Consider the following 25,692-nt stretch of genomic DNA (forward strand, 5'->3'; position numbering starts at 1 on the left):
GTTCAAAGTGACAGCTGATTCTTGATCAGTAAGAAGCTGGATAGCACGTGAGTCAGTCTGTGCAATGGCTTCTGTAATTTAATTGTGTCTAGAATTCTTAAATGAAATGTAACAGAAGTAAATTATGCATCAAGAGACCCTCTATTATTTTTTTTGCACCTCCATTCCCCTTCTGTAAGATATCTAAGATGCCCACCTTGAAACAGATGATCGAACTACCACAAATGTCATGATAAAGATACATTAGATGTTGTGATATCCTCAAGCATGCAGAAGTGTAAAGCATGTACCAAATAAATGGCAATGGGAAAAGACCATCAAAATAAGAAAATCTAATCTGAAAAAACCCTCCTTTAGTACAGACACATTGAGGAAGAACAGTCAGTTTCAACATGCGCAGATGTCCTGATAAATGCCAAAGTGCAAAGCCAAACCAAAAATCAAATTGAACTCTGAAATTCTGTGATGAATGACATTGCTTTACTGCCATTGGCAGTGATTCAAAGCCAAAATCACTGTAAGTAATTTTCTTACAAGATTTTATAGGCTCCCAAGGCAACGTCAGAATCACTGAGATTCATTAGACAGCAGCCAGAAGGTGTATCATTCTAGGATCTAACCATGACCTGAAGAGTCACCTACAATACTCAAATGGCTGTTTGATCTGTGGGATGCTTCCAAGATTAAAAATTCTACCGTATTTTCTAACGCACAAGAAATTCTACACCCTGTATGCAAATGTATCTCTCTGACCTTACAGGAAATAGGTATAACAAAAAAAAATATTTATAGAGACTATATAAAGCCAGCCTCAGGCCTTTAATAAACATTTATACATATTAAGAGCATTTTTATAAACAAAACCTTTAGTAGATATCTTTCAAGTACCTATAGCACACTTTCAGGCCCTGTAGAGATAAACAAAATTCCTTCTCAAAATTGCCATTATTAAATTTTACCTCTTCTGGGACAGCCCTGATATTAGTGAATCCCTTCCTGAAGACCACAAACACACGACGAGCTCCACAGCGTAAAGCAGATGTTGCACAGTCAAAAGCAGTGTCTCCTGCCCCAAGTACAATCACAGTTCCACGTATTGATGGCAATGGAGAGTGACAGGCACACATCCCTGAAAGATGAAAGGAAAACCCCATTTTCAAGTAGAGAAACCATTTCTGCATGACAGCTCAAAAGGTACTTGTACTCAAAGCAGTGTAAAATTGCATCTTACAGTTTCCAAGCATGGAGTGTCACTATCAAATTATTCTGCTTCGCTGAAAGACAGTTTTATTCCCATTTTTAAGATATGCTCATATACATAATTTCATAGTCAGTACTCTAAGCAGCTGCACCTTTCTATCTGGAAAGAATTCAAATGACAACACATTTGTAGGATTGTGGGTTCAGTCAGGTTGAAATTAGCATTGAGATATTTTTATTCAAAATAAGTTTCTCTCTTATCGGATTCATTGCCCTCCCAGTTAAAAACACCCACCTTTTAACAGATCATAAAGAATAATACTTGGTATTTTTCAAAAGATGACCACTTGTTGATACTTTTGTGTAATAGTTCCTAAACGTTAGTCCCCTCAATCAGTTTTCTACAAGGCACTGACACTGTTCTGGCTATGACATGGTTTTCAGAGGCTATTCTCTATGGCAGCTGAACATGAGGTAGAAAGAACATTGTTATTACATTAATCCCTAGATCTTCCACTGGGAGAAAAAGTTTAATCTACAGTGGCTTTCTACAAATGATTTGAAAAATGTTACATGGAGAGAATGACAACATTATGTGTTTGTCATCTACAGCTTGTATTTGACGATTCAATTATACAAGAAATTAAGTAAAACTGAACTCTGTGTGTTCCTTGTATGAGACTGCACTTTATCACAGGTTTAAATACAACTAACTGTTGATTAAGAAAATTATTGCAACTTTAAAAATAATGCCATAAACAATATCAAGCTATATTCTCAATGAGCCCATGATATTTTCAGTCAGGAGTTGCTAAGCTAGCCATTTAATCATTGCACTCTAACTTGAGTATCCTGCTATAGGAGCAGCAGATTTTCACATGCAATTGTAAAGAAACATAAGTATCACTCAAGGAAATGATGCTTCTAATTTAGACATAAAAACAAAGTGGGAAACAACACTCCAATACACACATTCTCCATTTGTAAAATGCTTACTATATAGCAAATGCTATCACCTTCCCTCCCTATGCACATGGCATTGCATTTAGTATTTACTTAATAGTCATCTTATTCTAAAAATCTCTCTAAACTTTTCTGATTTATTTTTAACACAATTAATCCTGCACAGAAATTGTACATGGAGCAGTGGAAAAAGCACAGGTGCAGAAGGGGAATGGCAGCTCTGAGCACTGCCATGGGACTAGTCTAGAACAGATCAGTCTCAGCAGCCCAATTTGCTGTTGGTGACAAGGCCACTCCCAAGGTAAATTCCCATCTACATATTTGCAAGGGGAACCTCTTTTGGAGGAAAGTATATTAACAAATGGTATTCAGAACTTAATAAGCAGGCAGAATATGTATTTTACTGTGACTAAGTCTATTATGTCTGTTATTTAGAGAACTGTCTTAGTAAAAGAAAGAGGATAGAGCAGGATATAGGACAAGTATATTTCACTTAAAATTCCATGCTTTAGAGAGCAAGAGGTGGCTACAGCTACAGACACTAGGAAAATAAGTATAAGAGACCATGTTAATTAACAGACAACACCACAGAGCTATTTATTACTGTCAATCAGAAAAGGTTAGTTCTTCAAAGTTCATCCTTTTTTTAATTGTAGACTTAATATTATAAAATAATACCACTATGTATCCTGTCAAATCGGGAGTGCTACTTTGCAACATTTTAAAAGATGCAGATCACAGTATATAGATCCTCATACAGGCAGGCAATTTACAGTACATGAGTGCTACGTGTCCACATGGAATTCTATAAAGTATCTTAGTCAAAAATATTACAAGAGGGGATTGTTTTGCAGGATTTATTTTTTCCTTTGTTAGTCTACAAATGTTTTGCTGTGCAGATTCTCAATCTGTTTCATTTTTAAACATCTCTTTCTTAGAAAAAAACCCCACAACCCACCCTTTTCTCCCAACCCATTTGAGCTGAAGAAAACAGACAGAAATAAGCATTTGATCAAAACAGCAGAGAGATGGGACAGATGGGATGCAGAATCTCCCTTCCTAAATATTTTGCATTAAATGGGGTAATAAACTTTACTTTTATATGCAGAATACTTTGCCGCAGAAGACACATTCTTCAACACAATGGTTATGGAAAGTCTACTAAATAAGCGCACAACCCTATATGATGTCAAAAGAAGTTTCTGAATGCTCAGAAGAAAATCTTATCTGTAGATACGAAAAGTATATGTGCAGTTAAATATGTGGTCATATGTACAATACTACATACTGCACTAAGTATATGCCCAGAAAATTGTCCATGGAATTTCTTTTTTATCAACACGCTGAGGAAATCTAGACCACGAGGGAACGTGGCATAGAAATCACAAGCCCGATGTCATACATCCATCTGGGGCTTATGATTTACATTCAGGGCCACTGAAAGCAGCCATAATCCTTGGGGAGTAAACACAGCCATATCTGTACTCAATGATGTGAAAGCATAGAAGACTGCATTTGGTGCCTATGAACTGAGCGCTGTCTTACTAACTCCTGGCATACTACTGTTGTCCTGAGTCTTAGACTGTAAGTTCTCTGGGTAAGGGACTAGTGCTCCCTTAACTGTCTTGTAAAACATGCAACAAATGACTTGGGCTCATTTATCAACAACATACCAAGCAGCTGCCTGTATGGGTCAGCAACACCTCCTTTAACATCAGATTTTTTCAAGACCATCTTATATATACTATTTATATCAAGATAATATATACAAATGAGAACAAATTAGAAGCTTATGGTATTTTTTTAATATAATTCATAGTAGCAAATGTAATTTCTTAAGGGTAATGATTTGCCATGTGCCTAGATTTTTTATATATGACTATTTGCTTTACAGTCTCTAAGACTGACCTTCCTGACCACACTCCTGAGGTTGCAACTCACCAAGAGAAAACCCTGCCCCAGACCTATTCACCGGGAGGCGCTCCATAACTGGCTGTACTGCTGTGTAACCAGCCATCTGTTTTTGGAATATCAGTAACCCCTCATGACTTACCAAACATGATTACAATGAAAACACAGCATCACACACCTGGTTTACTTGCCATTGCGACCAAAGGTAAGAAGTCTTTAGATGTGTAGAATCCTTGATCCATTCTCAGCCCCTGGAAAATACTGTCTCTGTTTGGTTCTGGCAAACCTAAAATAGATATTTTAAGGCATATCAGAACGACAAAGGAAATTTCAATGTGTTTATAATGTGAAATATGTATTGGTCATTCTCAAAAATGTCCTCAATACAAGCACTTCTACAAAGCCTCCACAAATGACTGTAGTTTCATGTTTGTAGTCTGTAGCTTACATAACTGGTGATTTTTTAATAATACCAGCACTTGAAAATAAGGTTGTTGAGTAACCTGTGTACTCATATAACTCATACAAAAACAAATGCAGAGGAAAGGGTTAGAGAGAACAGGATATACAGGGTGCCAAAAGCAGGGAAGCTACTGGGGGAGAGAAGACTCTTGTAAGCTTTTCTTGTATTGATTTACCTGCACGCGTGTGTTACTCTTAGTGCTGTGAAATGCTTTTATTCCCTTGGTTTTGAAGCATTTTTCTGCGAATAATACAAACGAGGCAATAATACACAGCCTAACCAATGAGGAGAGGAGGACAGATGGCAATGCTCTACATCTGTCTTACCTGTATTTGTATGCCACCTTTTTTGGCCATCCTTGATTGTTTTCTCAAAATCCCAAAGTCCTTACTGGCTGACATTTATTTATAGTTATTAATAGCACACATTTATAAACAAGCCACAGGAAACAGACAGGGATACACTTCAGAACCAATAATAGCAACAAATATCTTTCAATTAAAAGAAAGCAACAAAAACAATCTTCCAATTATCAAAGAATATCTTCTTGTTGCTGTGTGAACATTTGGACAGCACAAAAAAACAGCCTAGCTGACACAGAAGTTGAAACTTTTTTTTCATGCAAATGCAATGATCTATCAGAGTATTTTCAACAGAGCCTTGACTTCCATATTTACATTTAAAAATCCTTAATATTGTCAAAGGATGCTAATTAATAATTACATACTGAAACGGAGTAAACGTCAACAATTTTTTAAGAAAACACATGAGAACCGAGCAGTTCTCAGAGCAAGCAGGCAGAACTGGAGCATGCAAAGCAATCTGTGTTGCCTCCATTCCCAGTCATGGATGGCAGCAGACTAATCTTCCTCTGCTTTGAGACATATTGGTCTGGAAAACCCCAACAACACCATGTTAGTGTCAACAATAAAGCAGGATTGCACTTTGAGGCGTGCTGTTCCAAGTAGGGAAGGTTTAGGGCCTTTTTATACTACTGAAGAAGCAAAAATCTGTCTCAGTGCAGCGTAAGATCAGGATTCAGTCATAAGAAAGCTTAGGATTTTCTGTGAGTAACCTCATATGAGGGAGTTTCTTAAACCTCTAAATTCCTGAATTAAGTTACTGTAATACAAGAAGAAAAAAAAGTATATTTTTAGTTCTAAGTCTTAGTGAAGAAAATGAAAACATACTCTCTGTGGCTTACAAGCTAAAAAGCAAAGAAAAAAAAACCAACATTTTTGCATTTCACAAATCTCACATCGTTGAGCACTTTCATGATCTCTATTAAAAAAATATCATGACTCAGTTGCTAAATATCTGAATTTCAAAACGCCACTGATCTATAATTGGGTACTAAGAAAAGTAAGGTTAGAAAGTACTGGCACATACTGAACTTCAAGACCTTTGAACGCTGTACTTCCCGGGCAGACTGGAATATCAGCTAATGAAGAATGAATAATGGATATCTTAAGAGGCTGCCAGAAATACTTAGTACTATTGAAAGTACAATATGTAAAATACATTAAAGAAATTATTTTTAGAACTGCATGGGTTTTCCTCTATGTATATATTGCATAATCACCTAAGGCAACAAGAGTACCTCGGAAAAAGTTCCCAATGACTGCCTACAGGCAGAGGACAGAGTAATGCAACTACTTCTACTGAGGCATCTGTAAACCAGCTCAGAAGCCTCAGTTTACTCTTGGAAGAAACACTCATGTCACTAGTGAGACATGCAGCCCGTGTTAAAGATCATTTCCTTTCTACTTAACATCTATCCCCATTCAAAACAAGGAGAAACCCTCACAAATATTTTTTCCCCACTTATGTTTGCTGCTTTTATCATCTCCTAATGAAAACGAATTTGTCTTCAGCAGCATCAGTAATTTGGTTCCCATAGGCTGAAGAAAGAAAAGAATTAAGGGAATGTTGCAATGTCCACGGTTCAGGTTCATCGCTAGTTCAGTGTCACTGAAATCAAAGGAGCTCGATTAAGACGACATTGGATTCAATAATGTTTAGCCTGGCTGATATGACAAAAAAAAACCCAAAACCCTAAGAGGTAGTCAGCATACATAGTATTTTCTGCTATTTATTTTTTCTATTTCCATTTTGTGAAAACTCCATGAAAAACAATTTTGCAATTTTTATATTTGAAGGAAATTCAAGGGATTATTCTCTTATAAACACCTGGCACAGTTTCCAGCTCATTGCTAAGCATCGGCCAGAAGTTATACTGGATGCGCTGGATTCTGATGTATCTCCTTTCGCTGTTTAGTATTTGCCATTATAGTGATTGCATTTAATTTTATTAAAATAGAGATTGAGTACTTCCTAAAGCCACTAGGCTAGCTAAGAAAGAGGCAGAGGCAGACAAACAGAGAAAAAGATCAAGAAATGATAAGATCCACTTTAGAGAGACACCATTTCATAATAAACAGCCACCCCACAGAAGTACGCTTTACAGACAGATCAAATATTGATAAATAGCCAACAGCCTCTTGGGAGAGAACATTTGATGAAAAAAAAACAGCTGTAGAGGAAAAATGTAGTTTTGAGCAAATGGTTTTAAAGAAAAAATAAGATGTAAAAAATCCCAGTCATCTATGAAACACACAATTTAGGTCAAAATAATGAACTAAGAGAAATATCTTTTGAAGATAAATCAGAGATCCTTTAGCAAAAGGGAAATCACACAATAGCACAAAATAGCCAGGAGCCACCCAAGAAAAAGTGCTTAGACAAACATGAGGTCTTTCCCCTAGGTTTTAGGCTGAAGCCAATGGCAGTCAGTTCTGTGCTCTCTGAACCTACCTGCAAGCTATCTAAAAGGCTTTTATATTTATTACTTGGTATTTCTTGTTCTGAAACAATCTTTCACTATTCTAGGTCTGCAGTCTTAAAATAACCTATACCAAAATCTAGTGATAACAATTATTTCCTTCACCTGCACTGAAGAAAAACTCTTCTGAAGGGTAACCAAGAGGAGGTAGCCTAGAAAGACAGTTCCACTGGTGGTGTTCTGATGGCCTTAGCACATCCACGGAGAAGCAAAGGGCAATGCCTGGCCCCTGCCTTCTGCAGCCAAAGCCCTGGGCTTCCTGAAGCCTTGGTTCCTTTACCTGCTGATGCCAGGGAACGAGCTTCTGAAACGACTGATACCCAAACCACACAATGAAGCCTCATGGGCTGTGGAAAACAGCATTTACTAAGAACAGAGAAAGTAGAAACATCACGAAAGTAACAGCTTGCATGACAGATCTAGTTCAGCTTTGCAAAAGCTAATCAAGACAGCCCCAGTCTGGGTCAGGTACAGCGCAGAAAGCAATTCATCTCTGTTCCTGACCCTCTGGTTTGCTAGGCCCAGCCTTTTGTCTTCAGATGCTCCAGCTATCTCTCCGTAAGCATCACTATTCCTTTAGTACAAGGCCTTCTTCCCTTCACTTGATCCCCACAGCCCCTTCTCCAGTGGGCCACACCACAGCATCAGCGTCTCTGCCCTGTCTGACATTCACTGTAACAGTGGCTTTGGAAAACATGGGCTTTAACCTCCCATTTTTCTATCTTGTATATATTTATACAAAAATACACATGCATACATATATATATTTTTTACAAAAAACAACATTTTCTTCCTATCAAACTCTCGTACTCTTTGTTCTCACAACACTGATGCATGTTAATTTTCTCAACTGGCAGCGTGAAGTCCATCGTCTCCATTTAAGGAGACAGAATCCTCTCACAATTCCCTAGTCCAGTTGAAATATTTATCACTACATGATTAGGGTCAATTTGTCAGATATACAAGGCAATGCACCAGAATGACACGTATACAACGTAAGGGACTGGCATGCAGAACAACGCACCTAGTGCACTTGGTTGCTGCACCAAATAAATCAAGGCATCAATACATCAGTCAGCTAAACCTGGAAAGGAAATAAGAACTGCTGCTATCTCTGTAACTATTAGCCTGGTCTGGAAAGTTAAACTAAACTGGGAATAGAAACACAGAAATACAAATCTCCCTCTCTCCTACTTTGATCAAATCCCCTCTCCCCAGAAACAGGAATGCCTTCGAACCCGAACTCATTTGGATTACCTAAATGTGACGTGTTTGGGCAGATCTGAAGTTTCAAATGAACTTCTCAGCCAGTCTTAGTAACTGACATACAAAATAAGCCCTTGTCCTTGGTAAGGATCAAATGTAGTTTTCCTTGGCAGCTGACTGAAAACAATGTCCAGACAAAAAACATGGAGCTGAAGATGAGTGTAAGTACATAGTAGCCTACAGGGACAAAACTTAGTAGAGCATTGTGAGGTCTTCTGATTTTTCTCACATCAAACACTGAAAAGCTTGGTTTGCTTAATTTTTAATTATGACAATACCACATTTTGGAAAAACTTAAGCTTGACCAGATAAACAACTGAAGAACTAGGATCCTTCAATAATATTCCCTCTCTTTGCATTCTTAGCTGTTGCTATCCTGACAAGATCAAAACTGGCTGAATTGTTTTTACCAACCCCTTACCTACAGGTAAAAAAAGTAAATTCAGGCATGTGAATGCAATCTGTGTTTGAATATACCAAGAACTATTTTTTTTAAAAGCTAAGACACTATTTTGACAGGTTTATTTTATAATTAATCTTTCAACTTTGTTTCAAGATGACATTTATAAATTTATCCAAATTGAATTCAAAAGAAAACAACAAAAATTGGATCCACTGTCTATGCACATGCATTTTTCTACCTTTTACACTAGGAAACCAAAATCAAACTCCATTCACCAACTCACCAGACTTTTTCTTTTCTTTTCTTTTTTTTTAAAATGTTCTCATGCCATACAAATATGGAGCATCACGCAGAAATTCAGAGGGTAGGAAGGTCTTTCCACCTTTTGCCATATCCATGAAAGCCTGCTTATGTTTTGGAGTCAAACAAGATTTTGAAAAATCACATTTGCAAGGAGAACGCTTCTTCTGCCCTTCCCAGCTGCCCTGACAGGGATCTGCCAAGGGAGGAGGCCCAAGAGATCCCAAGACCAGGTGGAAAGCCTTGAACTGTCAGAATCTACTGCATTATGAAAATGCAGAATCTTGTAAGAAACTGGATGTGGGCAGAAGAAACATACGATTAGCTGCATGTCTGCTCTGGTAGCAACGCAAGTCTCCTGAAATAATACCTGAGAGGCTAAGCCAGCCGAGCCTGCTAATCGGTGTAAGAAACTTGAACGCTGCCCAGAAATGAGGCAGCAGAGGTTTTATACCAGCAATTCCTCACCTTTGGCAAGCTTGAGGAATAGGAATAACAAGTTGTGCCCACTCATGTGCCCTGGGCAAAGGAGCCATGGAATGCTGATGGACAGACTGATACGAATTTTAAGAGAGGAACTGACATGGCCTGATAAGTTGTTTTTGTTAACAATGTCTGTTTATACGGATTTCTTATTTACTCAAAAAGATGTGCTAAAGTAGATACAAAGCTAAAATAATTGCTCTCTGAAGGTAAATTTCTAAACCCACCATTTCCCTTCCAAAAGGGTCCTTTTGAATTAACAGAAAAGTACTCATTTTGTCCCATCTGCCTGAGCTTTCATCCACCTAGTGCTCCAACTTGCTCCTTTTGCAACCATATGAAAATACTTCAGATATGACAGTTTTGATGGCGTTTCACACTTGCCCAGAGACTTGCAACTACAGGTAGCAGATGGTCAGTGTGACTACAAAGGTGCACGACAGAGAAGAAAGAACATACTGTAAATTCCAAGTGCATAAGCATCCTTTAATATTTTTGAATGCCCTGTTCTTCAACAAGTCTAGTTTGTGGTCTGGGGAAATTGAGATCAAAATCTATGTATTTAAAGCAGCTTTATGTCACACAATCCCTGAATTGTAGGAATTGGATTATGAGTTTTAAGTACATTAAAGTATTTTCTTGAAAGATAACATTGAAACAGTGAATTCTCTTAACTGTCAAATTTACAGTTTTCCCTAGACACGATAGAACCTATTTGTATGCAGCGGCATATGCTCAACCTATTTGTTTGTAAGAAGTCACAGTCATTCATATAAATATTGATAATATTGCTGTCCATGGATCAACGTTACATATTACACAACAATTTAGATATGAGCCATACTGAAATACATTATCCAAATATGGTACCTAAGCTGTGCCACATAGCTGATCATACAAAATGCACCATTACCATCAGTGCTATGACACTCATCAGAAATGGAACAGAAAGCCATTGGTATCTAAAGAGTTACTCTTTCTACACTTTTAAAGGTTTGATTCTGAAAGACTAAATGCCCAGTAAAGTTGCAAATGCTCTGCAGGTGCTCAGCTTCTCTCAAGGTCAGTCCATTAGTGATTAACACATTAGTAAATACTTCTGAGGCTTGAATTTTTAAAGGATCTCTCTCGTTTTGCTGGAGATTGTTTTTATGGTGGCAGCTTTGTTACTTCCTGTTGTGAGGTTCAATAGAGTATGTTTTCTAGGTGGTTGATTTTTTTTTGTTTGCTATGTATGTCGATGGAGATAAGTGTTTTAATTACTTTTTTAATGTCTATGCTTTTGTATTTTCTTCCTCTTCCCTTTTATTTCCTGCTGTTGAGATTACTGCCTCATCTCCACAGCAGGTGGCTCTTTCAAATTTGTTTTCTTTGTAAGCCTGGTAGATTTATTTTGTAATATAACTGCTCCTTTTTACTGTTTTTTATTAATGATTTCTTTATTTTGGAATAGGTATACTTGCAAGGTTTGTAGGAGTAATTCCCTAATGATGGCTAAAAGCCTTGTTCATTGAAAAGGGGAAAAAAGAACTACAAGACACTTGGGTTATCCTTTTCTTACCTCCAAGTTAGAATGAACACTGTACAGCATACGTGAAAGAACACCCTTCACACCTATCAACAAGATCCATGCACAAATGCCGCAGTTCATTTTAACTTCTAACAGCTATATGTCCATACCGTAGTATCTTTTAAATACATCTGAATAAGTAGCTGAACCTGGTAGTAATGCAGTCTATAGGTCTTACACCTTACTTTGCTGCCAAATTAGACACAGAGACAAAGATCTGAGCTCTTGCAAACGATGCTGAAATAACAGGAATGAAGTAGTCAGATCAGCCAGAACTATTGTTCTTATAATCCAGCTTCTCTTTGAAGCCCATTGTCCAATCCCAGTTTAGAAGCAGCCAATATTTCATAAATAGGTATCGGAAACTGCAGATGGATTGATTCTAAACTCTGCCTGTGATTCCCATGTGAGTGATGGAAATTAGGATTATGACCACACAATCGGTGTTGTATGTCTGATCTTGGGTTACAAAACTCTGCAGCCTTGTGGTCTGTCCTCACCATATTTAATGATCCCATGTTCAGATCAGATTGACATCTAACATTGACCAAAATGCCTACAGGGGAACCATAACTCATTAGCATCATCAAGTACAGAGTCCACCCCCAATCTGGTTATATTTTAATCAGTCCAGCTTTTCTCAAGGCTTCAGCCTGCACTCCACAGCCTATGCTCAGTCACAACTGCTCTTCTTAATTTTACTACGGTCAATATATGGGACCCACACTTGGAATATTATCAGAGTAACACTCAAATATGACTAAGGTAATGTATTTTAGTGAAAACCGTCAGTGTTTCAAGATGATTAAACGAAGATCTGGAGAAATTATGTGATGATTTTGCAATTCTCAGTATCTGGCTATTCAATTAAGCACCATAAATATTTTCAACTCCCAGTCTGACTTGAGCACTTACATTCTAAAAACACTTCTAAAATGCTTACCTCAGAAACATATACTGAATGCATATAGTATCATATACAGAAGCATTACTGAAGCATATAGTATCACAAAGTGTTTTAAAAACCTAATTCTTTAAAGGACACACCAGAAGAAGCGACACTAGGTTGGACAAAGAAATACAGCTTCCTAAACTAAGGAACAGATGGGAATTCTAGCCTTTCTTCTCAGGCTGGAAACTGACAATGTTGTCCATATATGAATTAATAATCAAATTGAGGATGCTAGGAAGTTAGATGGTAGTCTTGGTGAAAGGACTGGCTGAAATGTGAAGATTACTATGAAGTAAACCTCATCATAGAGAAGGATGAATGCAGACGCCTGCTTACATTCCCCCTGGTTCTGTTCTGCCTGCTATTGTTTATTGCAGGACTTAAAGCACTGAAACAGTTTGCTATGAATCTTGATTTGTAGAACATAAGAGTTCTGTAAATTGTAATACAGAGTAACTGAAGAAACATCTCCTGTAAAAAATAAACTGGAATATTGCTGCAAACCTTTCTTATGTCATCTCGGTAACATTTGTTATACTGGCGACAAACCTGAAAAGGTCACTAGCAAAAATGCATTTAGTAGTCTCAGTCAAATCCATCTCTGATATAAGAAAGCACCGTTCCATCCAGGAAAAGAGCTTTCTCCAGTTTGCTTACAATATTGCTGAACTGGATTTTTAGTTCTGACTGCAATTTGGTTACTTCTCACCACTGGCACACGCTGTCATTATTCAGTAGCATCCCTGAACCAGCATAGCAGGGATGCTGAAGTTTAAGATCTGACATGCTAGCGTTGTCAGTTCCTTTCCCTCTTCATTCTACAAGTCTGTTCCTAGCACTAACATGCCAAAGGAAAGACACAGGGGGGCTGTGTTTGCTCCAGACACCAGCCAGATACTATTTGTCAGTGTGATACGCTGCACCACGTTAGAGAAGAAAACTGGCCCCCATGCTTCCTGTTGTTCAGTAAACAGTGCTGAAGTGGTCACAAAAGCAAGATCATCTCCTTGAGGACTGTCTAGCAGTAACTTGAAGAACACCAAAATACATCATCTCAGAAACCATATGTCACAGTAAAGTGATTTTTATACAGTATAGAAAATCTGAGTATGTAAAAGTGAAAGCAAAACAAACTGATGGAGAGACTGGGCGCAAGTCTCCTGAAAAGAAAGCAGAAAATATTACAATAGCTGTTTGCAATAGATACAATATCTTTCTCCAAGTAGATTCATTATAACTTACTTGTCTACTATGTCCAGTTTGTAAACAGTCACACTGGCATATTGGAATAATCAAAGTCAATTAAAATTTACAAAGGGAAAATCAAATGTTAGCATAGGAAACATCTCTTCATATTAATTTTTTTATTTAAAAAAAAATGGAAAAAAATTTGAAAAGCTGAATTAATAGAAGCTACATATGGTAAATATGCAGGAAACGCATAAAATGAGAAGAAAACTGGCATAAAACATTTCCATAGAAAAAAACATAAATGGCTGGTTGGCATCACAAAGAAAAATAAATACTAGGCCTCCACACTCTTGCAAAGCAATGATTGAAAAAAAGAAAAAAAAAAAATCCATCTAAGGCAGCAAATTCATCCTGTGGAAATATATGAGGAATAATTAAGTAATTCATATTCTGGAGTAATAATTTCAGTCAGATCTCAGGCACTCTACAGCAATGAAGCTGCAGTGAGGTGTACTGAAACAACATCAACTTACAGTAGCTAAAATTGTCCTGTACTTTTGATATGATAGTGATAAAATAGCTGATAGGTGGTATCAAAATGTTACACATATAAACTCCGATTTTTTATAACATTGTTTACTAAATTTGATAAAATACAACAGTTCAGCCTCACAGAAATATTTAACTATAATAGTAGTGGGTTTCTCTTAAAGCCCACTATTATTCTGTTGCATGCTACTTCCAAAGTTTCCATTCTATTTGAATATAGTGACTATAAAACAGTAGGCTGGATCAGTTACAGCTTTGCACCCTATATAACTTTCTATATTAAATACTTCTAAAATCTTACTTATCCAGGAAGAAAATCCAACCCACTAAATAATAATTGCAAAATATAGCATTTTCTGTTTATTTCTGTTTTTAAAATGTAACAAGGGTCCACCTAAAACTTTTTTCTTTTTAAATGTAAAAGTCTTCAGTGTAAACCAGCAATGTCTTCCAAAAGCTACTGAATAATTACCACTCTATCTGAAATTTCAATATAGGAAACAAATATTGTTTCCCAGTTCTTGTTCAACATATGATATCGTTTTATCTTAAGAGTATTAATACACTGTTTTTGTCCACATAGAAGAACAAAAAGATGCTATAAAACTTATTCAGTAATTACTCCTGTATCATTCCGCCTACACTGCATTTTTTAATCACTTCAGGTAAACCATCTCTACATAGATTTTAAAAGGATGCCTCAAAAAAAAGACATCTAAACATTATTAATTTCGCTGCAGCGCAGATCTACAACTGAAAACCTATCATCAGTGCATTCTGATGAAAAGGTAATAATTAAATCTTTTTTTCCCCTTCTTCTACAGCACATTATTTGACCTATGATAAAACAACCTATCAAATTTCCATTTATTATTTCTACCTGAAGGGCTTTGCCAGCTCACACAAACATAAATCTCCATTTGTCAGATTTAAACTGTACCTGTCCCAGCTGCTATGAGGGTTCATAGCTCTTGCCCCTTAAAAATTACCAAATAACATCAAGCAATGTAACCTCCCTCCAGCCTTCACTGACCCTCGCAATCAATAATATTTGTAACCTGCATGCGCACAGTTAAGCAGAACAGAAGCTGTGCACTATCCCAGTTAACCACATTGAGCTGTGATACTAAAATCTGCTCCCTTGTGTCTCCCGTGATCAATTTTAATCTCTGGACCAAGAATAAAAGAATGCAGCCCCTTGTTTCCAAATTCATCTGAAACGGATGTTATAGATTTGTAGGTCGTCTGCACAGGAGCTGTGGATTTAATACAACCAGCAGTTCAAGGAAAGAACACATCTAAGCTATCATTCATTCTCATTATCCGCAGTGTATTTTGGATCTTCAAAAGACAATACAGGAAAATGCACATGTACTGACTTAAAGCCAGCTCGTTTTGTTAAAATACCATCAGGACACAGTTATTTGTTAGAGCTGTATCCATTACTGCCACTGTAGGCAAGGTGGAGATCGGTCATTCTGTTATGATTACTTTGTTTAAAGGTTTATAAATAGACTGCCAATTTTCATTCCTTCTGAAAATGCGTCATATATAGTAAATTAAACAGAAATTCCCTAGAAATAATAAATCCTAGTTCTGCTCTGTTAAAAAGAAACAATCATGGAAAAAAAAAGAGTAATTCAGGTTTCTGATGATATTTGTTCTCTCACCTCCAAACTAATTTTATTTAAAAGAGGACAAATTTGCCAGCCAATTAGTCTAATTAGACAGCAGTATCTGAATGTTGAACAGGAAGAAAGCAACTTTAGAAACCTACTCCGGCAGAAGTGCTTTTTGAATCTGTCACGCTACCAGAACGCATGTTTCCAGAGTTCTTGTAACTGCATATTTATAGGCTTGGCTATATTGGCTCGTCAGCAGCAGCTCCAATGCCATGAATCATCTATCAAACATTTGAGAAGACTTACTCATTTCTTTAAAGCAGCATTCTGAAGAGACACTTTCCACATGACTATGCTCTAGTGTTCACTATTAATTAAGAAAAACAGCACACAGTTTTATAATTGCAGGTGAATAATAAGTATGCATCGTCAGAGGCTTTATCTTCTCAGATTGTCACATGCTGTGTGTCAGCATAGAGCACGCTGCAACAAATACGACACTCTTGTAACATGCTGGAGGGTCAATGAGCATTCTCACTCGGGTCATTTACCCACTTCACATCAATGTCCTTATCATTAAGCACATATTTATCTGCCTTTCCTTTTAAAAGCAGCTGTAGCAAGGAGTTTTATGTAAATATCCTGCTAAAGTATACTCTCCTGCACAACTAGTTCAGCTGAGAAACACTAAACCAACTATACAGCTAGCCCTGCATACTTTCACATACTGGAAATAACTAAGCAAGGTCATACTTTGACCAGACCCTATTGTGAGTATGGGTGAATGACAGAAAAAAGTTATAAATTGTCTAAGTTTTTTTAAATTAATTAATTAAATCTGAATTCCTTCCCAACATCAGCATACATTGTATTTTATATGAAACTATTCAGAGTGTCTTTATTAATTAGTTACACCATTTTCTTCAACTGCCCGAGTTTTCCTTGGGTGTTTCACATACTATGACAGGGAGCTAAATCTGGTACTCTTGGTCAGAAATACAATGCAGCAGTAGAACCTCAGATGCTGTAAGGCTACTATCTAGAAAACAGACAGAGAAATTATGCTGAAGATCTCCAAAATGCCTCCTCAACCAACACGCAGCAGTCAAGAACATGAAGTGAAACTGTCACTGAAGATCACTGGTCAGGTAACTTGCCTTACAGGTGCAGAAATCTGCACAGGCACTGACACAAGCTCCTTCCTCTTCTTAAGCTTATTCTTTCGCTGGCTAACAAAAAATTCAAAATGGGAAGTTTATACTTCTTATGTTAAGCAATTACATTTTGTGATACTTAAAGTGTCAAAGAAGTAGGAACCTATGTCCCTTTTCAGTCCATGAAGAGATGGCCATGTCCAGAGACACGACTGTTTCAGAAAGTTGTAACTAGATGCCTAAAACTGCTTGCAGCCAATGGTGCAAATACTCCCAAGAGAGCGTATGGTTCCCCAACATGGCATCCAACCCATAGTAATGTTAGTCCAGCCACACAAACATACCAAGGAGAAAGCATGAGTCCTTAGTGTCTTCCTGGTGCATATTTTTGCATTTGCAGTACTACATAAGGAAGATTCTCTCCCAGTGGAGTTTCAAATGGTAACAAAACCAAGAAGCATCTGATCAATAAATAGAAAATCAAGTTACACGGTCCCAATAGGTCCCTCTAACAAGGATTTCTCTCTGAAATGTTCATGCTTGTCTAATGCTGCTGCTTTTATTCCTTTCACACCAGTGGGTCCTACATGCTTGCATTAGTGCTAATGTAAAACAAATGAACATTTTATGCAAGGATATCCAATCTCCCCAAGTAAAGGGGTTAATACCAAAGTAAGCTTTAGGAATGTAAATTGTTTTCCCCATGTGGCTGAAAACCTACATGAGTTATTCATTTAAAAATTATTAGCATATAAAATCATTATTATCTCTGCAGTTAATGTACAGTTCACTGACAACCTTTTGGACCATTACAATTAAGAAAGGCAGCATCTTTAATGAAGTTACAAAACACACTGTTTATTAAACAGCAAATTGTATCTTTAATTACTTTAAATATTATAATCCAATGAAAAATTATTTCATAAACCTCAAGACAAATTATGTCAGAGATGGAGTATGCATTTTGTTCCTCTATGAATCCTAAGCAGCACTTTCAATTTGCTTACAGGTTTCTGTTGTATGCAAATCTGCTCTTGAAATTGCTTTCAAGTGCCTAAATTCAATGCCACTAGCATAAATTTAAGATGCAGTTTGTGCTATTCTTTTTAAAACAGATTTAATTTTTGTCAGACGTAGAAGTTGGCAGTTCTAGTAAATGCAGCTTTTCCATTAATCCTCAGGAGGTAAACTGAAGATAGGTTTCTGTGGGGGTCCCAAAATCAGGCTCATAGAAATAAAGAATATTTGGGGGTCTACTGTATTTTATTATTTCACTGTCTATTTTGAGCTAAAAGATAACTTGTTCAAAATGTCAAGGGCTTTGAGGATATGCTACAATGCCAACAAGCACATACTGAACTAATTTTAAATATTCCATCCTTTTTTATTCAAAGTAATCTCTGCATACTGTCAAGGCACTTTTTGCTGTCTTTCCGGTATTAGACCTTTCTGCTTGACATGCTGGCCACTATCTGACAAAGGCTGAGTGCTACACAATTAAAGAAAAAGTTTAGTTGCTCACAGCATTAGGCCCTTCATTGTACTGGGATCAAACTCAGACCAAAGTCAGTATTAAAATGCCTTGATTTCTGTATCACTAAGACAAAATTAATACATTTGACTTAAATTATGTCAACATCAACTTGCCACTGAATATTTTGACACTGTTTGGAAACCCTCGGTTAGCTATCAGATGTTTTTGGGCTAACCAATGAATCAGGAAAGCACAGAGATTATCTTCAATTACTTTATGCTAAAAACCTGCTACATGCAATCTATGTCGTCTTTAGCAGAAATATTGTCCATGCAAATCATGAAGACAGACTGAGGAGAAACAATTATTCAGTGTAATATTATAATTTTAAAACTTAAAAAAAAAAAACCAAACACACTATATTTTTTTAAGCTTTACCAGTGGTCAGCAATTGATGTTATATAATTATAAAAGACAACATTGATGACATGTTGTTTAGAGTTGAAACAAAAATACACTGAAGATCAAAAGATAATAAACATGCTTACTTGCACGATTAGGAAAAATACTTTTGAACATGGGTATCTGTTTAGAAACCTACTTGGCAGTCTTTCAGTACTACCTGTGTGCCAGAATTAAAACCCAGCTGGGCTTTGCACGCCAGTTGGATAGTGAAAGTCAGGTACATTTGTAAAAGCACTTCCAACAAAATCAAGTTTTGAAAAGTTTCCCTGCAGCAATCTAACACTAACTGTAACACTGTTAAACGTGTTATGGACCAAACTAAATACAGTACTTGAGAAAAAACAAAACAAAACAAAAAAAAACAAACACAAAAAGCCATCCAAAAAACCCAAAACAAACTAACAAAAAAAAAACCACCTTCCTGGGTGTGCAGCTGACTACTTTGGTTGATTTGGGCCTAAGTATCTTCAGGATCCACACCTTGTCTTCCAAGAGATCTGTATGGCTGTGCATTATTGATGTGCTATTTAGCACAGAGACTGTCTTTGAGGCAAAGAACCTCAGGAGTCCCAGGAGATTTCCAGAACAAGCCTTCTTACGTATTCAAATATGTTCAAAACCCGACTGGATACAGTCCCAGGCAACCTGCTCCAGCTGATCCTGCTCTGAGCTGGGGCGCTAGGCTAGATCATCTCCAAAGGTCCTTTCCAACTATTTTATGACTCTATGAAATACCCCTCAGTTGATGTCCTAAGCCATGGAAAGATTTCAGAATCTTTTATCTGGGATTTGAAAAATCCACTAATAATACAGTTAGGCAAAATAAAAGTATTCCCTATTAGGGCACAGGTTCCAGACATCCACAGAAAATGAAGAGAAATTTGCAGGCACCTACAAGCATTTTCCGCAGGCCCCGTATGTTTCTGTCTGTTACAGAGCTCCCCCAGCCAGTGGCAGTCTACCAGGAACCAGACCTTTTCTTCATCTACCCTCACTACAAAAAGCAAAGCTCAAGGATGTAGAACTAGAAAACACAGCTCTCACACAAGGCTGTAAAGTCAGGTTTTGAAACTTCTTCACTCCAAAACCTTGCTTCCATTTAGCACCGTACACACTTGGTTTGCAGAAACCACATCTTGCCACTAACAGTCCTTCTCTTGGTAAGTGACAGAGTTGGGCTTGTCTTATTCAACAAAAATATTCATCTTGTAAAATCGGAGTTCAGGACAAGGACTTTAAATCAAAAACTGAATACAATTTTCCTCCATTCTCAGATGATTTAAGTTATTAGTTTTTAAAAACAGCTTCTTAGATATCACTACCTGCAGTTCACAGATGTTTGCAACATGTAACAATACCACCTCTGATGTCATTTTCTGACAAGTTCTAACCGACACTGCAGCTTCCTTAAAAGTGCATGTGAAAATCCCACCATGCAGATGGGAAATCTGGACTTGTACATCCACTGCCCTATTGACAAAATTATCTTTCAGAAGTTCAGCATCACCGAATCAGTTATACCAAACTAAGCCTTTCACACCAGTATTTTAAATGATAAATTAGTTTTGCTTCACATATAAAATTATACTGTGCCTGCTTAAACACTTGACACAGAATGCCTTTAATTAACCTTAGCAACAACAACAGTTGTGTGAGGACTCAGATAAACAGAATTTTTTGCTAAAAAAAAAAAATCTAACTCTGACTTCTGCATTCTGTAAACACCACTTTATTCCTGATTATAGTACACATGTGAGTAGAAAACAAGTATTCACTTACGCATTCAAATGCAAAATCAGATCTGTATGTTAAAGGTATAGCACGTGCAATGAAAACTATCAGCTTGATAACCCTGCACTGACAATCACACTGCCAAGCATATGCACAGACACAGCTCCATACCTGTAAGTAAAAGTCTTTCCAAAAGCTCATGCCCTCAAATTTTTGGAGGGAGGGATTAGGATTATAAATTCCCCTGAGTTTGCAATCTAATGCTGAGCAGATACATATTTATATATCAGACAACTGCTTTTTTTCATGTTCATTTCCATCACCAACTTAACAGAAAGGAAAAAGCCATTTTCAAAGGCTCATAGCTCAGGAACAAAGTCATGAATTAAGCAACATCTTAGAATATTTGAATGAAGAAACTGTTGAAGGGGCAAGAAACAAAACTGTTTCTAAATGCACTCTTTGCAAGATAAAAGGATTACTATTAAGGCACCATAGGGGAGGTTTGAGGGACTTCGGTATTTATTTATTTATTCATTCAATCATTTACATAGATAGTTTAGAACACTCTACTGAAACCAAAATTCCTAATTACATAGATTTTACACAATACAAGAATATAAATTAATAAAAGGTAAACCATACATCCAACTAAGATTACTTAAAAACCTGGGAAGAGATAAACAGAAATATGTACACAGCAAATGGAGCCATCAGAATGATGCCATAAAGGCATGACACTGAAAAAGAAGGGCAGAAAACAGAATATTTAAAATTTCCAAAGCCTTGTAATTAAATGCATAACAAATGCAGCATGCAGAACTTCCGGCTTTACTGCAAGAGTCGTAAAATTTAGAAAATTAAGGTAGTGATATTACAGCAACACCTTCCCATTTCCATTGCATGTAGAAATGTAAATCAGTTAGGCAGACAGCAAGCTATAGTCTGCGCTTGGCTACATGAGTTATTTCGATACCAATAGTAACAAATACCACTTACTGTTTGTAGTGCTTTCTATTTCCAAGGTGCTGCACAGACAATCCTCAAAATATCCAGTATCCAGATAAGAGATAAACATCTATGCCTGCACTTTACATATGTGCAAAGAAATTTAAGTGATTTGCTGAGGACCATACATTAGAAGCAAGGTTGTGATGCCTCCTGGGCATTCACACAATAGGATTCTAAAATGCTGGAACAGTGGATCTTTCATAACCAGAATCTTTACGGTCCGGGAAGCACGCAGACTATTTCCTGCCTATGACAGTGCTAGTGCAAGCATCGAACAGTTATGTCCTTCCAGTTGGAGCTCTGGAGGCTCCCAGACCACCTGTGCCCTACACAGGAATCAAGGTGTGAGAGAAGTGGGCAATGCCCTTGAAAGGCACTGTGGTCTTAGAAAGTCTGTGGAGACTGGAGGAGCTCCATGGCGACTAGAGACAGGAATCAAGACTCCAACATGTATTTTTTATTGTAAAATGCTTATTTTTGCAACTATTTTCCATTCCCTGTTTTAAGAAGATGGCTTATATCTACAGACGATGTCTCGCTACAGTTGTTTTGCCAGTAGACTGTACAGGGTGGACACGGGTGGAAAGACTCACACCTACCAGTGGGCAGCTACACTCTCTGTCTTTCAGAAACACATGTGAATGCTAATATTAAAAACCTAGGACAAACAACGTTGCCAAAGGGTTATACAGAGCCCAAATCAAAATCAGCACCTAATTAAAAGTCCCTCTATTTCCACCAATTCCACACAGAGCAGTAAGAGCTCAGCTGCAGATGCAGAGCAGGAGGTGACTATTTAATGAACTGTACATTTGAACGAGTTGGTCATTGGATGTCAGCAAAGACAATGGTAACCTTCCTTCAGGATTACTAGTTTCCACTATTGGAGTTTTTTTGGACATGTCTAATTATGTAACTTCTCTTACCTGTCACCTAGCAACCTTAGCTGTGACTTTATTATGTTTTGAAAAAAAAACAGGAAAAAATCCACAATATACTGGAGGGCATAACAATATGTTTATTCTTTCAGTCAAATATGTAATAAAAAACAATGTAAAAATCCTCTAAATTAACACACTTCCCCCTTTTAACATACTACAGCTGACTAGTCGGGAGAGGTATTTATATAAATACCTTTTTTTAAAAAAAAACTTTAGATCTTACTTATGCGGTCTATGTGACAAGTGTTTCACAAAGAACAGGAAGGATCCAAATTCATCAAAACACATCTATTCCATCCATTTGTTCTTTTTCTTTAAAGAAAAAATCTACATCTATGTTATCAAATGAAGGAAACTATTGAAAATGTGGCTAAAATAGCTATATGAGCTTTTCACTTTCTTTTAATCCTTTCCATTTTTATCATCTTTATGGATATTACTCATGTCTCAGCTTTTATTTCTTCAGATGTTGGGTTTTTTTTCCAGTTTATGTGTTCTATTACATCTAATTTTTCTTCCTTTACATTTCCTTTTCAATTCCATTTCCTTGTAGATATATTTTTCTTGTTTGCCTCCCATTTATCTATATTTTTTTTCCCCAACTCTCCCTCACTTTATTCAGAGTTTTCCCCTTCAGCCTTTCCTTCCCAGGCTCACTCCACCTGCACTGTCCCTGGAGCAGCTAAAAGTAACAAGACTCCAACACCACTTGCCCAGGGGCCCAGGGATTTTTCAGCTAAAAGATGCTTTGGAGAAAATGTTTTCTTATAACTTAGTTATATCATTGCCTTTAAAAATGCCAGGAGAACTTAAAGCATTTCAGCTTGTTACTTTAATATATAGATAAGGTGTATTCTTAAAAAAAAAAAAAAAAACAAACAACACTATCCAAACAGCACAAAAACAACAAAAAAACCCCCACTTTTTCCAGCAAAGTAGTAAGTCTGTTGGAGAAGTAATACCTTGCATTTGATGATTCTGAATTTTTTCAATCTGTAGATCACCACAAGGGATTAATGGGACTGTGGAACTGGGTCACTGCAGAAATTACTATGTAACAGCTGTATATGGCAGTATCTGTCATCAACTGCTATGTTCTAGAAAGCATGGGGATGGCATGAACACACGTGGTACCACTGAAAAATATCATATATGCTTTTGACAGTGTTCCATTGCCTTAAAATTCTACATTAAAAAGTGTGCAGCTAATTTTATAATTTTTTTTTTCTGCATAAAGCAAGTGCTTTGAGCAGTTTTTCTTGCTATCGCTTCTCTACGATAGCATAGGTTGTTGCACTACAAGCTTTTACACTTACACTGAAGTCTGCGCACTGTAGCTAAAGTGGTCTGCTTACACCGTCTTATGGACGTACACCCTGAGTCAAGACCAAGTTTGCTGCCTACACAGAAGGCACTCATACATCAGTCATTCAGACAGGACACAGCATGGCGTGCGTAGTCACTCCAGACAGTGCATCAGAGATGTGCAGACATAGCCATAAATGCCAATGGAATTACTTTCATTGTGTAAAGTGAAGTCTCTGCATAAGCTTTTGTGAGAACAAGGCCTAACGTTGTTTTTAACACAAAAACATTTTATACAACTCCTCCCACACTTCTTAAAACTGCATCCCTAATTATGGAGTGTGGAGATCTACTATAAGTGATTGATGTTGTTTTGTATGTTGTTATGGAAACAAACCAAGCAGGAGTCTCTGGTTTGCGTATAGAATTTTGAGTCAGATTTTACAGTAAATAACTAAGCTTTCCAGTGTATAAGCAACAACACCATATGGCCATTAATCTCCACCCAAAGACTATGTCCTCACTTGCCGCTACTTGTTAAAATTAAGGTCTTTCCAGGAATAAAGTAAAAATCAATGGACCTTCTCTATCCTGTCACTGGTCAGTGAGCAACAAAATGCGGTCGTCTCAATTAGGGACAGTTTATAAGCATGAAAATTTGACAGACTCCATCAAAGCATTCACAAGAAAGCAATGTTTAAATCAAACTTGAGCTGACAAATGCTGCAGCTCTCAGGACAGAACACCTGCCCCAGGGATGCTACGGCCATACACAGGAAATTATGGAATGTAAGTTCCCATCAAATGAATTACATACCTAAATTAAAATATTATGATTTCTAAAGTACAATTTTGGTATTGAACATGTGTGATGTCGGTACCTTCCAAACAAAAAGGAGACCAGTGCTCCCTAAGGATCTTACTATTTAGTAAGCAGAGGTTCACAAAAAGGTTGTGAGTGAGATGAAAGGTGAAAGCCACATGAAGAAAGAAAACATCAGAGGGGTATGGTTTAGTAAAAACATAACAGCATTAATTTTGCTTCTGTGGGAGTTGCATGTCCCATGACTATCATGATTCCTGCCCTAATCATTTTTGGTTTGTGCATATAGAGATGAACTTCAGCAATGCATATCTGAACGCAGCCCAGGTTGTGGCCATCTCCTCTCCCCATGCCTGACGATGGGACTGACTATCCATTTCCTTTGGGTCTCCTCTGAAGACTACTGTAATTCCACAGGGACCCTCTCTGCCACCAAGAGGCATTACTGATTACCTCAGCCCTTATTTTGTACACTCCTGGACAGGTTCCCAAGCAGATAAAAATGTTCTCCCCAGCATCAACCCAAAAAGGGAAGGTGCATCCGTTTCGTGATGAACCGTGGTACCAAACAAATTGCTTGTAAATGTAGTGACCACCAGTTCACGCATCAGTTGAAGGCCAGCGCTTTCACACCTTGCCCTCTCCTCTGTACCGTCTCGGAGTCATGCCAGAAGCGCTCCTAGATTTGCCCAAAGTGATCATTACTAACTCAAACATACAATAATTATTACAGATGGCCATTTCCTGGCTGCCCAGTCGTATCAGACAGGCCTCAATTGGCCTCAGAGACACGCACCTTGATCAAATCAAAACCAGTCCTGCCATTAAGGTCTACCAGCAAACCCCAGCAACAGAGGCTCCCTTATTCAGGTCCAATGCAAGTTCTCAAACACACCACAAATCTGCCTGTTTGGTATCGCATCAGTTCCTTGTCAAAAAGCCAGTCTCTCCACCTCCACAGAGCATGACACCTTCCCTTGCATCCCCAGGAGCTGCAGGAGGGGAATGGGAACTGCCCCAGCCCTGCTTCATCACCTCCTTATTCTAGCTCTTGATTCCACCACTAATCCAAA

General features: G+C 37.5%; 1 protein-coding gene across 1 annotated transcript in view; it reads right to left on the reverse strand.

Moving 5' to 3' along the window:
- Positions 1–25,692, reverse strand: part of DPYD (dihydropyrimidine dehydrogenase) — a 367,920-nt gene that overhangs the window by 197,643 nt on the left and 144,585 nt on the right. Inside the window, exons 9-10 of the mRNA XM_080407063.1 lie at positions 4,253–4,360; positions 960–1,129 (exon numbers count right to left, since the gene is read on the reverse strand). Coding sequence (XP_080263189.1) covers positions 960–1,129; positions 4,253–4,360 — 278 coding nt within the window. The remainder of the gene's footprint in view (positions 1–959; positions 1,130–4,252; positions 4,361–25,692) is intronic.

The sequence above is a fragment of the Falco punctatus genome (genome assembly GCF_963210335.1).
Source record: "Falco punctatus genome assembly, chromosome: 11".
Classification (NCBI taxonomy): Eukaryota; Metazoa; Chordata; class Aves; order Falconiformes; family Falconidae; genus Falco; species Falco punctatus.